The sequence below is a fragment of the Nyctereutes procyonoides genome, unplaced genomic scaffold (assembly GCF_905146905.1).
Source record: "Nyctereutes procyonoides isolate TBG_1078 unplaced genomic scaffold, NYPRO_anot_genome, whole genome shotgun sequence".
In the NCBI taxonomy this organism is placed as follows: Eukaryota; Metazoa; Chordata; class Mammalia; order Carnivora; family Canidae; genus Nyctereutes; species Nyctereutes procyonoides.
The window spans coordinates 42,186,957-42,205,105 of record NW_026575020.1 but is presented as its reverse complement, the minus strand read 5'-3'; the positions used below and the strand labels follow the sequence as shown (position 1 = coordinate 42,205,105).

Below are 18,149 nucleotides of genomic sequence, written 5' to 3'. Positions count from 1 at the left end.
TGCTCATTAAATCAAGTGCCTCCCTAGCCCATTACCCGATTATCCCATCCTTCCACTTACTTCCTTCCAGCAACCCTCAGTTTGTTTCCTAGATTTATGAGTTTCCTATGGTTTGCATCCTGTTTTCATCTTATTTTATTTTCCCTTCCATTTGTCTATGTTCATCTGTTTTGCTTCTTAAATTCCACATATGAGTGAAATCATATAGTATTTATCTTTCTCTGACTGACTTATTTTGCTTAGCATAATACCCTCTAGTTCCATCCATGTCATGGCAAGTGACAAGATTTAATTCTTTCTGATGGCTGAGTAATATTCCATTGCATATATTTACCACTTCTTCTTTATTGATTCATCATCAATGGACATCTGGGTTCTTTCCACATTTTGGTAATTGGGGACATTGCTGCTATAAATACTGGGGTGCATATGCCCCTTCATATCACCATATTTGTGTCTTTAAATATCTAGTAGTGCAATTGTTGGGTTGTAGGGTAGTTGAATTTTTAACTTTGTGATGAACCTCTATAGTGTAAATTCTTAAAAGCAACTAACTTACTGGCAAGGCCACAATGCTCTAAATATCTTCTTTCCTTATCACTAACCTTCAAAGAATTTTCTGAGCCTAACTGTGAAACACCAACACTATTTTTCCAAAGCCCCTTTACTAAACATAACAACAATCACTGCCATACCCTGTGCTTTAAATATATGTAAATTAACATTAAGCTAATCCCATATAGAAAAGAAAGCTAGTCTAGATGCCTGCCAAGATACTGGAATACACCACACACCACTGATCTACCCTCACTGAATCCCTTGAAAACTGCAACCTCCCCAGTTCTAGAATATACCAAGGTCCACACCTGTTTCCCCAAACATAAAAATATTCACCAACATAATAGTTGTTCACCCTTGATAACCCAGAGTTGGGAATACTTACACACCTTTGAGATGTTGTGCTAAGGTTATGAAGTTTTAGGATGAGTCCCATAATCAAAACAGGAAGCCTCAGGGCTCCCCTATCCCCTGGAGTCAGCCCTACTATGTGTCATCCCCAGTCGGCTTGCTCTGCTTAGAGCAATCACAGGACCAGCTCCCTTGAGAAGTCATCACACCAAAACTCCTTCAACCTAACAAGGGCCCCGAGGCCAGCAAACCAGAGCTCAGACTCAGGAGACACTGCCTGGGCTTTCACAATCAGGAGGGTCCTTGTCCCCTGAGTCAGGGCATTTTTGCCTTCTGAGATGGGGAGCTGAGAAAGCAGCAGCATGCTGGGAACCAGACATTAGAGGTTGGAGGCCAGGGAGGGGAAACATGCTATCCCTTTAAAGTAGCATATCAGCTTCCTGCCTTTCCTATTCATCTCCTTGTTCATCAACCAAGATTGTCATGGGAGAAACGTGAGGGGGCTGTGCTTGGCTGAGAGGAAGATTGGCAGCCGAGTAGCAAATGTGCACAGATCAGCTTCTGGAGACGTGGGGAAGGTAAAAGGAGCATCTGGATCTGGAAGTGAGCTTCAGTAAGTTGGTCACCTGCCTGACATTGGTCAAGCTTGTGCTTGACCAATGTCACTTACTCTTTCCTCCCTGAGAGTTTCAAATATTTCATGGATTAGGCAGTCATGGGGTCCAACTAAAACCTCCACACAGGGGATCCCTGGGTGGCGCAGCGGTTTGGCGCCTGCCTTTGGCCCAGGGCGCAATCCTGGAGACCCGGGATCGAGTCCCACATCCGGCTCCCGGTGCATGGAGCCTGCTTCTCCCTCTGCCTGTGTCTCTGCCTCTCTCTCTCTCTCTCTGTGACTATCCTAAGTAAATAAAAAAAATTAAAAAAAATAAATAAAACCACACAGCTTTTGGTTTTCAGTCCAATCCAATTTGACCTCTACATAGTCTACACTGTGGGATTTGGTGGAAGCAAAACACCATCAGTTAAAAAGAAAAGAAAATTTTTTAAAAGATTTATTTATTTATTTTTATGTATTATATATATATAGAGAGAGGCAAAGACACAAGAGGAGGGAGAAGCAAGCTCTATGCCGGGACCCCGACGTGGGATCCCGGATCTCCAAGATCGTGCCCTGGGCCAAAGGCAGGCGCCAAACCACTGAGCCACCCAGGGATTCCCCAAGAAAATAAATTTTTAAAAAAGAAAACTATTGTTTTCTTCCATCTGCCCCATCCCAGTTGGTGCTCTCTCTCTCTCTCAAATAAATACATAAATAAAATCTTTTTTTATGGTGAAAAAATTTATATTTAGATTTATAGCCGGCTGGACTCAGTTTAGATGATCCCAATTTTGTTGGCAACATCCAAAGCATCATAGTCAGGAGCCAGTCGAACATATGCTTTCTTCTCTCCATCAGGCCTGATCAAAGTGTTGACCTTGGCCACATCAATGTTATAGAGCTTCTTCACAGCCTGTTTGATCTGGTGCTTATTGGCTTTGACATCCACAATGAACACAAGTGTGTTGTTGTCTTCTATTTTCTTCATGGCTGACTCAGTAGTTAGGGGGAACTTGATGATGGCATAGTGATCAAACTTGTTTCTCCTGGGGACGCTCTTTTGAGAATATTTGGGCTGCTTTTGGAGACGCAGGGTTTTGGGTCGTTGGAATGTAGGTGATGTGAGGATCTTCTTTTTTTTGTGACTGTGCACACCTTTCAGCACCGCTTTCTTAGCTTTCAAAGCCTTTGCTTTGGCTTCAGCTTTGGGAGGAGCAGGGGCTTCCTTCTTCGCCTTCGGCACCATCTTCTTGAAAGGGCCATAAATAAAATCTTAAAATTCAAACAAACACATGCCTTGTGATCCCTCATCATGGGATTCATGAAGTGCTTAGCACAAGCTTCACACGTAGTAGAATTTTAGTAACATTGGTTATTATTATTAACTTTAACTACAGGTTTGTTCAAATCACTCAATGCATACACAAATAAACCTTCCGTTAGATCTTGCAAAATCATGAGATTAGTCTGACAACTTGGCAGGGAGGGGTGTATTTTAAGCAGGTGAGTTGACTGATTTTGAGGACAACCACTAATATCAGATAAGGGAAGGTGACACTGAGTCTGATGATGATCAAGTGTTTCTCTTGAGTTGGGGTGCCTAAGTGGCTCAGTCAGTTAAGGGTTTGACTCTTGATTTATCATGATCTCAGGGTTGGGAGATTGCAGTCTGAAGTTGGGCTCCATGATGTGCCAGGAGCCTGCATAAGATATTCTCTCTTCCTATCCTTCTTCCCCTTTCTCCTCTCTTTCTCAAAAAAATAAGTTTCTCTTGAGTATTCACATATGTTTGTCTCTCTGCTGAGTGCTTTAGATGCATTTCTCACTAAAACCTCACAAGAACAAGGGTATTTCTATCCAATATTATACATGGTAAAATTGAGGTTTAAAGATGTTTAGTAATTTACAATTAAAATGTAAGCATACTTCTATCATTTACTGTCTTAGCAAATTCCAAATATGCAAAACAGTATTATGAAGTGTAACCACTATTATATACATGACATCATTTGTTAATGCAATTACAGCATTTGCTTTATAAATTAATTAATATATTAATATTTCAATGTTCAATGAGTTAATATATTAATATAGAATAAAAATTGTAATGTCTGAAAATTCCAATGTGAAAAGACCATTGAAAAGGTGTGAAAGATTATGGTGCTTCTGAAAAAATTATTTCAAACATTTTGGAGATACACCCATGTCCATTGTAGAGCTTTTTATGGATAAATAACCAATGTCTGAAAATACTTGAAAATCTCAAAATAGAAAAAGGAAATCTCTATTAATGAGGTATGGATGAATATGCTGACCATTTAAAAATTAATTTAAAACACTTGGCTTGGGACTCCTGGGTGGCTCAGTGGTTGGGCATCTGCATTCGGCTCAGGGGTCCGGATAGAGTCCCACATTGGGCTCCTAAAGAGAGACTGCTACTCCCTCTGCCTGTGTCTCTACCTTTTTTCTCTCTGTCTCTCATGAATAAATAAAATAAAATAAATAAAACACTTGGCTTATATAATATCTCTCACTGAAGAGCTTTTTGTGGTATCAACAAAAAAAAATTAGAGGCCGCTTTGATGTCCATCACTAGGTAACTGGATATGATTGAAAAAAAGCATACATATGTACATAAATTCTTAATATATAAAAAATTAATGTTTTCATAGGTATTGTTGCATCCACATGACTGGTGAATTATAAAGCATGAGTTGAATACTCAATAATGGGTACCCATCCTATACAAATGTGATTTAGGACAAAATATTAAAGAAAGAAAAATTAATTTACAGAAAAACAGACATGTGCCCAGACCAGTGATGACAGCATGACATGGACTAAGGAAGAGGAATCCCTTATCCTGCACTCAAAGGAGAAAAAGCTCACTTTGCTGAAACAGGTTCAACATTCCCCTTAGATTTTCCCTGTTTATATTTTGGCAAACTCATCCCTCATCCATCTCTATCCCTTATACACTGTTTTATGTTGTTTGTCAATGATCTGACTCCCCACCTAGGACAGGAGCTACATAATGACAAGGATTTGCCTGTTTTTATTGCTAAATATCTAGCAAGGGAATAGTGCTTCCATGGAATAGGAACTAATGAACTGGAATCGGTGAGGTCCATCTATGATAGTTTCTTTTAAAAAAATATTTTATTTATTTATTCATGATAGACACAGAGAGAGAGAGGCAGAGACAAAGGCAGAGGGAGAAGCAGGCTCCATGCAGGGAGCCTGACGCGGGACTCCAGGATCATGCCCTGGGCCGATGGCAGGAGCTAAACCGCTGAGCCACCCAGGGATCCCCCATCTCTGATAGTTTCTAAAGGAAAACTCTTCTGCCCCTCCAACCTTCACTATAAGGCCTTGTGATGCCATGGATTTGGGAAGGGAAGTTGGGAAGGGAAGGCCACATCAAGGACCATGAGATTGACAAGCTGTCCCTGCACAGCAGCTAATTGTGACCAAACAGAGAAAACAAAGACTAGTTGGGTTCTGGACTTGGAGTAAGGTAAATAACAAAACTTCATTTATATAACTAGGCCGAAGCCAATGGCAAGGGTCAACCAAACCAGCAGTGTCTCTGAGTTCATTCTCCTGGGACTCTCCTCCCAGCCTGAGGACCAGAAGCCACTCTTTATCCTCTTCCTCACCATGTACCTGATCACCATAATAGGGAACCTACTCATCATCCTGGCCATCCATTCTGATCCCCAGCTCCAGACCCCCATGTATTTCTTCTTGAGTTTCCTGTCCTTCACTGATATTTGCTTTACAACAACTGTTGTCCCCAGGATGCTAGTGAACTTCCTTTCTAAGAAGACCATCTCCTATGCTGGGTGTCTGACACAGATGTATTTCATTTATGCTCTGGGCAACACCGACAGCTGCCTTCTGGCAGTCATGGCCTTTGACCGCTATGTGGCTATCTGTGACCCCTTCCACTATGTCACCACCATGAACCGCCGCTGCTGTGTCCTGCTGGTGGCCTTTTCCTGCTCACTTCCCCACTTCCACTCACTCGTACACACACTGCTACTGAACAGTCTCACTTTCTGTGACTCCAATGTCATCCACCACTTCCTCTGTGACCTCAGTCCCTTGATGAAATTGTCCTGTTCCTCCACATTTGTCAATGAAGTTGTGATAATATCAGAAGGTTCTGTTGTTTTGGTGACTCCATTTCTGTGCATCACTCTCTCTTATGTACGAATTCTCATCGCAGTTCTTAAGATCCCTTCAGCTGCTGGGAAACGCAAAGCCTTCTCCACCTGTGGCTCTCACCTCACCGTGGTCACACTCTTTTATGGAAGCATCTTCTATGTCTATTTACAGCCCCTGTCCACCTACAGTGCCAGGGACCACATAGCAACAATTGTCTACACAGTTCTTTCCTCCATGCTAAACCCTTTTATCTACAGCCTGAGAAACAAAGACCTGAAACAGGGCCTAAGGAAGCTGATGGGCAGGCGGAATTCTCAAGCAACACCCTCTTGACAAACTCCCAAGTGAAATCTGCTCCACTGGAATCTGGTCCCTACTAGACCTTGGTGAACAATCGAACGGTTGGAGGTTAGCTTTTTTAACCTGAGACAAGCCTATTGTGGGCGCTCACATCTATTGATGTCAGCTGACCAATTGTCCCTGACTCTGCTGAAATCATCAAGTTTCTCCTCACTATTCCTCCACTTTTCCACAAAGATTCATCATGTTCTTATCTTCCAAATACTGCTTTAAACTAATCATATTTTGACAATATATCCTGAACAAATTGCTCTCCATTTATTAAGACTTACCCTCTCAAACCCTTCACATTTCAGTATATTGCTGAAAACAGCGGTTGAATACTTTGACAAACATTTCAGGAGGAAAAGAATGGAAGGAGAGGGGCACAGTGAGGAAAAGAGTTACATTTTAGCTACTTTTCTTATTATGAGTATTTTTATAATTCCTTAATATTCTCTTTCATAAAACTTTTTCTTGCTTAAAATTTAAGTTTTTGCCTTTTCTCTCATGTTTCTATTCTTGATTGTTTCTCTGTGGCTTTATTTCTTTTAATTGCCTCTTATTTATTTACTATACAATTTAAAATGGTAATGGTCAGAAAGAACAAGAACCAAGATGATTACATGAAAGTTATCTATTTCACAATGGGGACGTTGGAACCTTTCTTTCTCCCATCTATCCCTAAAGCTAGGTGTTTAGAAATATGTGATTTAATATTTTATTCTAGAAACTCCCACTTTTAGGATTCTAACCTATGGAAATACTACCATAAAAATATATTGGATATTGAAATATATTTTTCAGTGATTTCCAGTTTATGACAGGTAAAAATTGGCAACAACCTAAAACCCTATTAATAAAGAGTGGGGAAATTATGTGTAAGAATACGCAGCAACTTGAAAGAATCAAATGGATGTCTATTCTTCGAAAGCCATTAGGTAAAAAACTGAAGATATGTAACAAGTGTGAAAGTATGAATTCATTATGTTTTTAAAGATTACATAAATATATATGTGGGTATAGTCAATGCAGTAAGAATGTAATACAGTAGGGGACAGAGAGGGAGAGGATTTCCAATTAACATACATTTATAATCTCTTATTTGTTTAAATAAATAGGTATAGTACATGGAATGTAAGCCCATTAATAAATCAGATGACTAATATAATGGTGAAAGAATTTCTTTGTAAAGTCCAAAGAGGAGAAACTTTCTATTTGCATGCATATCTGAAACACGTCATTATTTGGCTCTTTCACTTGAATGATAATTTGATAGTATATAGCATTCTAGGTGCCAAAACTTGTGAAAGTTTAAAGATATATTGGCATTGTCCATTCACTGCATCAAGTGTTTTCAGTGAGAAACAAGAGGTCAATGTAATTTGTGTTCCTTTGTGACCTCCTCCCCAACCACAGTCTATAGATAACCTACACCGAACTTGGCCAGGTTGCCACTGTGTAGGTTATAGGAGAGAGAACGCTGATTCTACCCACTTTACTCCTCCAGGCCTGAGCACAGGAACCTGGTCATTGTCCTTGGACATTGACAGGCCCATTTTAAAATTTAAATGAAGATGAAAATGCCCTAAAATAGCCAAGACAATCTTAAAGAAAAATCACTAAGTTGGAGAAAACACATTACAAATTTTAAGACTTCAAAAGCTAAAAAATTAATATAGCATAATATTTTATAAGAATACTTGATGGGGGATCCCTGGGTGGCGCAGCGGTTTGGCGCCTGCCTTTGGCCCAGGGCGCGATCCTGGAGACCCGGGATCGAATCCCACATCGGGCTCCCGGTGCATGGAGCCTGCTTCTCCCTCTGCCTATGTCTCTGCCTCTCTCTCTCTCTCTGTGACTATCATAATATAAATAAAAATTAAAAAAAAAAAAAGAATACTTGATGGGATGAGCACTGGGTGTTATTCTGTACATTGGTAAATTGAACAACAATAAAAAATAAATTTATTATTTAAAAAATTTAAAAAAAGAATACATTAATAGATCAAGGTAACAGAATGGAGAACACAGAAATAAATCCTTAGTTATATAATCAATTGATTTTTGGCAAAGTGTCAATGCAATTTAGTGGAGAAAGGAAGACCCATTCAATAAATTATGCTGGGACAACCAGATATGCACATAAAAAATAATTAACCTTGACTCCTTACTCCACGCCATACACAACAATGAATTCAAAGTGGCTCATAGACTTAAATGTGAGGACTAAAAGTATAAAAAATTTTAAACCAAAAATATTATAAAAGTGTATTGACATGAGTAAAGATTTCTTAGTCAAGAAACAAAATGGCTAACCACAAAAGAAAAATTATTGAATGAATTTCACCAAATTAAAAACTTCTGCTCATCAAAAGTCATATTAAGAAGTGAAAATGGAGGGGGGAGGGGCAAGATGGCGGAAGAGCAGGGTCCCCAAATCACCTGTCCCCACCAAATTACCTAGATAACCTTCAAACCATCCTGAAAATTTACGAATTCGGCCTGAGATGTAAAGAGAGACCAGCTGGAATGCTACAGTGAGAAAAGTCCGCGCTTCTATCAAGGTAGGAAGACGGGGAAAAAGAAATAAAGGAACAAAAGGCCTCCGAGGGGGAGGGGCCCCGCGAGGAGCCGGGCTGAGGCCGGGGCGAGTGTCCCCAGGACAGGAGAGCCCCGTCCCGGAGGAGCAGGAGCTGCACCAACCTTCCCGGGCGGGCGGAAAGGGGCTCGCAGGGAGTTGGAGCAGGACCCAGGAGGGCGGGGATGCCCTCGGGCTCCCGGGGACACTAACAGACACCTGCGAGCGCAGGAGAGTGCTCCGAGCTCCCTAAGGGCTGCAGCGCGCACGGAGGGACCGACCGGAGCAGCTCGGAGGGGCTCGGGAGCGGCTCCAGGGAGGGGCTGCGGGGCGGGAGCGCAAATCCAACAGCGCAGGCCCCGGAGCACAGGGCGCCGGGACACAGCCCAGGATCCGGCCTCCCCCGGGACAGGCAGAGGCCGGGAGGGCCCAGGACAGCGAGGACGCTCCTGCCCGAGCTGAGCAGATCAGCGGCCCCGCCCCGGAGCCTCCAGGCCTGCGACGGAACCGAGAGCCCCGAGCCCCGTAGTTCCTGCGGAGGCTGAATCCAGGCTTCCAGAGTTGCCATAGCAACTGCGACTGTTCCTCCTGAGACCTCACGGGGTAAACAACCCCCGCTGAGCCCTGCAGCAGGCAGGGGCAGAGCAGCTCCCCCAAGTGCTAACACCTGAGAATCAGCGCAACAGGCCCCTCCCCCAGAAGACCAGCTAGACGGACCAGTGATACTCCCCCGTGTTCCAATACAACTTGTTTTTGGCCACTCTGCACTGAGCAAAATGACTAGAAGGAAAACCTCACCTCAAAAGAAAGAATCAGAAACAGCCCTCTCTCCCACAGAGTTACAAAATCTGGATTACACTTCAATGTCAGAAAGCCAATTCAGAAGCACTATTATACAGCTACTGGTGGCTCTAGAAAAAAGCATTAAGGCCTCACGAGACTTCATGACTGCAGAATTTAGATCCAATCAGGCAGAAATTAAAAATCAATTGAATGAGATGCAATCCAAACTAGAAGTCCTAACGACGAGGGTTAACGAGGTGGAAGAACGAGTGAGTGACATAGAAGACAAGTTGATGGCAAAGAGGGAAACTGAGGAAAAAAGAGATAAACAATTAAAGAACCATGAAGACAGATTAAGGCAAATAAATGACACTCTAAGGAAGAAAAACCTACGTTTAATTGGGGTTCCCGAGGGCGCCGAAAGGGACAGAGGGCCAGAATATGTATTTGAACAAATCCTAGCTGAAAACTTTCCCAATCTGGGAAGGGAAACAGGCATTCGGATCCAGGAAATAGAGAGATCCCCCCCTAAAATCAATAAAAACCGTTCAACACCTCGACATCTAATAGTGAAGCTTGCAAATTCCAAAGATAAAGAGAAGATCCTTAAAGCAGCAAGAGACAAGAAGTCCCTGACTTTCATGGGGAGGAATATTAGGGTAACAGCAGACCTCTCCACAGAGACCTGGCAGGCCAGAAAGGGCTGGCAGGATATATTCAGGGTCCTAAATGAGAAGAACATGCAACCAAGAATACTTTATCCAGCAAGGCTCTCATTCAAAATGGAAGGAGAGATAAAGAGCTTCCAAGACAGGCAGGAACTGAAAGAATATGTGACCTCCAAACCAGCTCTGCAAGAAATTTTAAGGGGGACTCTTAAAACTCCCCTTTAAGAAGAAGTTCAAGTAACTCTGAACGTGAATGGGCTTAATGACCCCATCAAAAGGCGCAGAGTTTCAGACTGGATAAAAAAACAGGACCCATCTATTTGCTGTCTACAAGAGACTCATTTTAGACAGAAGGACACCTACAACCTGAAAATAAAAGGTTGGAGAACCATTTACCATTCAAATGGTTCTCAAAATATACCCTAAAAACTACAGAACACTTCTGAAAGAAATTGAGGAAGACACAAAGAGTTGGAAAAATATTCCATGCTCATGGATTGGCAGAATTAATATTGTGAAAATGTCAATGTTACCCAGGGCAATTTACACGTATAATGCAATCCCTATCAAAATACCATGGACTTTCTTCAGAGACTTAGAACAAATTATTTTAAGATTTGTGTGGAATCAGAAAAGACCCCAAACAGCCAGGGGAATTTTAAAAAAAGAAAACCATATCTGGGGGCATCACAATGCCAGATTTCAGGTTGTACTACAAAGCTGTGTTCATCAAGACAGTGTGGTACTGGCACAAAAACAGACATATAGATCAATGGAACAGAACAGAGAACCCAGAAGTGGACCCTGAACTTTATGCTCAACTAATATACGATAAAGGAGGAAAGACGATCCACTAGAAGAAAGACAGTCTCTTCAATAAATGGTGCTGGGAAAATTGGACATCCACATGCAGAAGAATGAAACTGGACCACTCTCATGCACCATACACAAAGATAAACTCAAAATAGATGAAAGATCTAAATGTGAGACAAGATTCCATCAAAATCCCAGAGAAGAACTCAGGCAACACCCTTTTTGAACTTGGCCACAGTAACCGGAGAAGGACAAACAGTGTATGTTCTCATTCATTTGGGGAATATGAATAATAGCGAAAGGGAATATAAGGGAAGGGAGAAGAAATGTGTGAGAAATATCAGAAAGGGAGACAGAACATAGAGACTCCTAACTCTGGGAAATGAACTGGGGGTGGTGGAGGGGGAGGAGGGTGGGGGTGGGGGTGAATGGGTGACGGGCACTGAGGGGTACACTTGACGGGATGAGCACTGGGTGTTATTCTGTATGTTGGTAAATTGAACACCAATAAAAATTAATTTATAAAAAAAATAAATAAAATTTCTGTATCTCCCAAAAAAAAAAGAAGTGAAAATGGAAAAAATATTCACACTACATATATCTGACAAAAGACATACTCAAAATATATAAACCTATACAAATCAAAAAGTGAAAGTATATAATCTAGTTTTTATTTTTTATTTTTTAAAGGTTTTATTTATTTATTTGAGAAAGAGAGAGAGAGACAAAATGCAAGCAGAGGGAGCAGCAAGCAGAAGGAGAGGAAGAAGCAGACTCTGTACTGAGCAGAGAGCCCTACGTGGGGCTTGATCCCAGGACCCCAGGATCATGACTTGACCCCAAAGCAGACACTTAACTAAGTCACCCAGGCACCCCCAATCTACTGTTTTAAAGTGGACAAAAATTTAAAAATAAATAAAACAAGATATAATCAGAGAAGGAAACAAACTATAATAGACTATTAACCAGAGGAAACAAACTGAGGGTTGCTGGATGGGAGGTGGGGGGGTGGGGTAACAGGGTGATGGCCATTAAGAAGGGCACATAATGTAATGAGCAATGGGTATGTATATAATACAACTGATGACTTACTGAACTCTACCTCTGAAACCAATAATACTATATGTTAATTAATTGAATTTAAATTTTTTAAAAGTAGACAAAAAATTTGAGCAGACACCTTACAAAATAAGATATTCGAATGGCCAATATTGCATGTGAAAGGCACTCAACATCATTAATTATCAGGGAAACGTAAATTAAAGTAACAATGTGATACCACTGAACACTCAATAGAATGACTACAATAAGAAGAAAATACAACATTTTTGTAGGATTTAAAGCAACTGAAACTCTCATATATTGGTGGTGGAAATATGAAATTCTGTAATTATTCTGGAAAACAGTTTGGCAATTCTTAATAAAATTAAACATACAGCAACCATGTGTCTATAAAAAATCTTGTACAAAATATTCACAGGTGTTTTATTCATAATAGAACAAACTAAAAACAACTCCAACGTTCATCAACAGGAATTAGGTAAATAAATCATCAGTAAAAGGCTATACACTTAGGATTTGCATTATTTTACTGTATATAAACTATACATCAATCTTTTTTTTAAATTTTATTTATTTATTCATGAGAGAATAACAGAGAAGCAGAGACACGGGCAGAGGGAGAAGCAGGCTCCATGCAGAGAGCCTGACACGGGACTCGATCCTGGGACTCCAGGATCACTCCCTGGGCTGAAGGTGGCGCTACACCGCTATGCCACCCAGGCTGCCCTATACCTCACTCTTTTTTTTTCCTATACCTCACTCTTAAAAGAGGTTGAGTGACCTGGAGATAATGAGCAAACGCTTTGGGACTATCAGTACTGATGTACAGTATAGATTAATACCAGGCAAATGTGTGCTTCATCTGAAAATAAGGGACAGTATAAGAATATCTTTGGAAATTTGAGAAGGTGCAGAGGTGGGAATGAAAAAGATTAGGGATGATGCTTCCTATCACCTCACAAAAATTATCTCCACCTCCCAAAATGTCTGTGTCTTGTGAATCCAACTGACTTGAGTCTAAGACAACATCTGCATGTCCAGACAGAAGGAGGCGTTGCTGCTCAGAATTCTACTTACAGAGGGGGAGGGGCAAGATGGGGAAGAGTAGGGTCCCCAAGTCACCTGTCCCCACCAAATTACCTACATAACTTTCAAATCACCCTGAAAATCTACGAATTCAGCCTGAGATTTAAGAGAGAACAGCTGGAATGCTACAGTGAGAAGAGTTCGCGCTTCTGTCAAGGTAGGAAGATGGGGAAAAAGAAATAAAGAAACAAAAGGCCTCCGAGGGGGAGGGGCCCCACGAGGAGCCGGGCTAAGGCAAGGGCGAGTGTCCCCAGGACAGGTGAGCCCCCTCCCGGAGAAGCAGGAGCTGCACCAACCTTCCTGGGCAGAAAGGGGCCCGCAGGGAGTTAGAGCAGGACCCAGGAGGGCGGGGATGCCCTCGGGGTCCCTGGGACACCAAAGACACCTGCGGGAGAGTGGGCCAAGCTCCCTAAGGGCTGCAGCGCGCACGGCGGGACCCGGAGCGGCTCGAGGGGCTTGGGCGGCGGCTCCGCGGAGGGGGCTGCGGGGCGGGAGCGCGAATCCAACAGCGCAGGCCCCGCAGCACAGGGCGCCGGGACACAGCCCAGGATCCAGCCTCCCCCGGGACAGGCAGAGGCCGGGAGGGCCCAGGACCCCAAGGACGCTCCTGCCCGGAGCTGAGCAGATCAGCGGCCCCGCCCCAGAGCCTCCAGGCCCTGCAGACGGAGACCTCTGGAGTTACTGCGGGGGCTGACTCCAGGGCTCCAGAGCTGCCGCCGCCACTGCAGTTGCTCCTCCTGGGGCCTCACGGGGTAAACAAACCCCACTGAGCCCTGCACCAGGAGGGGGCAGAGTAGCTCCCCCAGGTGCTGACACCTGAAAATCAGCACAGCAGGCCCCTCCCGCAGAAGACCAGCTAGACGGACCAGTTCCAGGGGAAGTCAAGGGACTTAAAGTCTACAGAATCAGAAGATACTCCGCCGTGTTTTTGTTTGTTTGTTTGTTTTTTGTTTTTGTTTTTGCTTTTTGATTTCTGTTTGCTTCCCCCACCCTTTTTTCTTTCTTTCTTTTTCTTTCTCCTTTTCCTCTCTTTTTTCTTCCTTTTTTCTTTTTCTCTTTTCTTTCCTTCTTTCTCTCCTCTCTTTTTCTCCTTTTCCCAATACAACTTGTTTTTTGCCACTCTGCACTGAGCAAAATGACTAGAAGGAAAACCTCACCTGAAAAGAAAGAATCAAAAACAGTCCTCTCTCCCACACAGTTACAAAATCTGGATTACAATTCAATGTCAGAAAGCCAATTCAGAAGCACTATTATTCAGCTACTGGTGGCTCTAGAAAAAAGCATAAAGGACTCAACAGGCTTCATGACTACAGAATTTAGATCCAATCAGGCAGAAATTAAAAATCAGTTGAATGAGATGCAATCCAAACTAGAAGTCCTAACAACGAAGGTTAACAAGGTGAAAGAAGGAGTGCGTGACATAGAAGACAAGTTGATGGCAAAGAGGGAAACTGAGGAAAAAAGAGACAAACAATTAAAAGACCATGAAGACAGATTAAGGGAAATAAACGACAGCCTGAGGAAGAAAAACCTACTTTAATTGGGGTTTCCGAGGGCGCTGAAAGGGACACAGGGCCAGAATATGTATTTGAAAAATCATAGCTGAAAACTTTCCCAATCTGGGAAGGGAAACAGGCATTCAGATCCAGGAAATAGAGAGATCACCCCCTAAAATCAATAAAAACCGCTCAACACCTCAACATTTAATGTGAAGCTTGCAAATTCCAAACATAAACAGAAGATCCTTAAAGCAGCAAGAGACAAGAAGTCCCTGACTTTTATGGGGAGGAATATTAGGGTAACAGCAGACCTCTCCACAGAGACCTGGCAGACCAGAAAGGGCTGGCAGGATATATTCAGGGTCCTAAATGAGAAGAACATGCAACCAAGAATACTTTATCCAGCAAGGCTCTCATTCAAAATGGAAGGAGAGATAAAGAGCTTCCAAGACAGGCAGGAACTGAAAGAATAAGTGACCTCCAAACCAGCTCTGCAAGAAATTTTAAGGGGGACTCTTAAAATTCCCCTTTAAGAAGAAGTTCAGTGGAACAATCCACAAAAACAAGGACTGAATAGATATCATGATGACACTAAACTCATACCTTTCAATAGTAACTCTGAACGTGAACAGGCTTAATGACCCCATCAAAAGGTGCAGGGTTTCAGACTGGATAAAAAAGCAGGACCCATCTATTTGCTGTCTACAAGAGACTCATTTTAGACAGAAGGACACCTACAGCCTGAAAATAAAAGGTTGTAGAACCATTTGCCATTCAAATGGTCCTCAAAAGAAAGCAGGGGTAGCCATCCTTATATCAGATAAACTAAAATTTACCCCGAAGACTGTAGTGAGAGATGAAGAGGGACACTATCTCATACTTAAAAAATCTATCCAACAAGAAGACTTAACAATCCTCAATATATATGCCCCGAATGTGGGAGCTGCCAAATATATAAATCAATTAATAACCAAAGTGATGAAATACTTAGATAATAATACACTTATACTTGGTGACTTCAATCTAGCTCTTTCTACCCTCGATAGGTCTTCTAAGCACAACATCTCCAAAGAAACAAGAGTTTTAAATGATACACTGGATCAGATGGATTTCATGGATATCTACAGAACTTTACATCCAAACTCAACTGAATACACATTCTTCTCAAATGCACATGGAACTTTCTCCAGAATAGACCACATACTGGGTCACAAATCGGGTCTGAACCGATACTAAAAGATGAGGATCGTCCCCTGCATATTCTCAGCCCATAATGCCTTGAAATTAGAACTAAATCACAACAAGAAGTTTGGAAGGACCTCAAACACATGCAGGTTAAGGACCATCCTGCTAAAAGATGAAGGGGTCAACCAGGAAATTAAGGAAGAATTAAAAAGATTCATGGAAACTAATGAGAATGAAGATACAACCATTCCATATCTTTGGGATGCAGCAAAAGCAGTCCTAAGGGGGAAATACATTGCAATACAAGCATCCATCCAAAAACTGGAAAGAACTCAAATAGAAAAGCTAACCTTACATATAAAGGAGCTAGAGAAAAAACAGCAAATAGATCCTACACCCAGCAGAAGAAGAGAGTTAATAAAGATTCGAGCAGAACTCAACGAAATCGAGACCAGAAGAACTTGGAACAGATCAACAAAACCAGGAGTTGGTTCTTTGAAAGAATTAATAAGATAGATAAACCATTAGCCAGCCTTATTAAAAAGAAGAGAGAGAAGACTCAAATTAATAAAATCATGAATGAGAAAGGAGAGATCACTACCAACACCAAGGAAATACAAATGATTTTAAAAACATATTATGAACAGCTATATGCCAATAAATTAGGCAATCTAGAAGAAATGGACGTATTTCTGGAAAGCCACAAACTACCAAAACTGGAACAGGAAGAAATAGAAAACCTGAACAGGCCAATAACCAGGGAGGAAATTGAAGCAGTCATCAAAAACCTCCCAAGACACAAAAGTCCAGGGCCAGATGGCTTCCCAGGGGAATTCTATCAAACATTTAAAGAAGAAACCATACCTATTCTACTAAAGCTGTTTGGAAAGATAAAAAGAGATGGGATACTTCCAAATTCGTTCTATGAGGCCAGCATCACCTTAATTCCAAAACCAGACAAAGACCCCACCAAAAAGGAGAATTACAGACCAATATCCCTGATGAACATGGATGCAAAAATTCTCAACAAGATACTAGCCAATAGGATCCAACAGTACATTAAGAAAATTATTCACCATGACCAAGTAGGATTTATTCCTGGGACACAAGGCTGGTTCAACACTCGTAAAACAATCAATGTGATTCATCATATCAGCAAGAGAAAAACCAAGAACCATAGGATCCTCTCATTAGATGCAGAGAAAGCATTTGACAAAATACAGCATCCATTCCTGATCAAAACTCTTCACAGTGTAGGGATAGAGGGAACATTCCACAACATCTTAAAAGCCATCTACGAAAAGCCCACAGCAAATATCATTCTCAATGGGGAAGCACTGGGAGCCTTTCCCCTAAGATCAGGAACAAGACAGGGATGTCCACTCTCACCACTGCTATTCAACATAGTATTGGAAGTCCTAGCCTCAGCAATCAGACAACAAAAAGACATTAAAGGCATTCGAATCGGCAAAGAAGAAGTCAAACTCTCCCTCTTCGCCGATGACATGTTACTCTACTTAGAAAACCCAAAAGCCTCCACCCCAAGATGGCTAGAACTCATACAGCAATTTGGTAGCGTTGCAGGATACAAAATCAAAGCCCAGAAATCAGTGGCATTTCTATACACTAACAATGAGACTGAAGAAAGAGAAATTAAGGAGTCAATCCCATTTACAATTGCACCCAAAAGCATAAGATACCTACGAATAAACCTAACCAAACAGGTAAAGGATCTATACCCTAAAAACTATAGAACACTTCTGAAAGAAATTGAGGAAGACACAAAGAGATGGAAAAATATTCCATGCTCATGGTTTGGCAGAATTAATATTGTGAAAAGTCAATGTTACCCAGGGCAATTTACACGTTTAATGCAATCCCTATCAAAATAACATGGACTTTTTCAGAGAGTTAGAACAAATTATTTTAAGATTTGTGCGGAATCAGAAAAGACCCCAAATAGCCAGGGGAATTTTAAAAAAGAAAACCATAGCTGGGGGCATCACAATGCCAGATTTCAGGTTGTACTACAAAGCTGTGGTCATCAAGACAGTGTGGGGCTGGCACAAAAACAGACACATAGATCAATGGAACAGAATAGAGAATCCAGAAGTGGACCCTGAACTTTATGGTCAACTAATATTCGATAAAGGAGGAAAGACTATCCATTGGAAGAAAGTCAGTCTCTTCAATAAAAGGTGCTGGGAAAATTGGACATCCACATGCAGAAGAATGAAACTAGACCACTCTCTTGCACCATACACAAAGCTAAACTCAAAATGGATGAAAGATCTAAATGTGAGACAAGATTCCTTCAAAATCCTAGAGGAGAACACAGGCAACACCCTTTTTGAACTTGGCCACAGTAACTTCTTGCTATCTTGCGAAAGCAAAAGAAACAAAAGCAAAAATGAACTATTGGGACTTCATCAAGATAAGAAGCTTTTGCACAG

General features: G+C 41.7%; 2 protein-coding genes across 2 annotated transcripts; one reads left to right on the top strand and one right to left on the bottom strand.

Moving 5' to 3' along the window:
- Nucleotides 1-2,238: 2,238 nt before the first annotated feature.
- LOC129514960 (60S ribosomal protein L23a-like) lies at nucleotides 2,239-2,756 on the bottom strand. Its single transcript, XM_055333653.1, has one exon. It carries the CDS (start codon nucleotides 2,754-2,756, stop codon nucleotides 2,286-2,288), a length of 471 nt encoding a protein of 156 aa, XP_055189628.1. The 3' UTR covers nucleotides 2,239-2,285.
- A 2,312-nt stretch (nucleotides 2,757-5,068) lies between these two features.
- On the top strand, nucleotides 5,069-6,013 carry LOC129500030 (olfactory receptor 1L8-like). The gene has a single exon (XM_055310205.1). It carries the CDS (start codon nucleotides 5,069-5,071, stop codon nucleotides 6,011-6,013), a length of 945 nt encoding a protein of 314 aa, XP_055166180.1.
- Nucleotides 6,014-18,149: the final 12,136 nt, after the last annotated feature.

Coding starts and splice junctions, on each gene's coding strand:
- LOC129500030 (XM_055310205.1), top strand. CDS start 5,069: ATGGCAAGGGTCAACCAAACCAGCAGTGTCTCTGAGTTCATTCTCCTG.
- LOC129514960 (XM_055333653.1), bottom strand. CDS start 2,756: ATGGTGCCGAAGGCGAAGAAGGAAGCCCCTGCTCCTCCCAAAGCTGAA.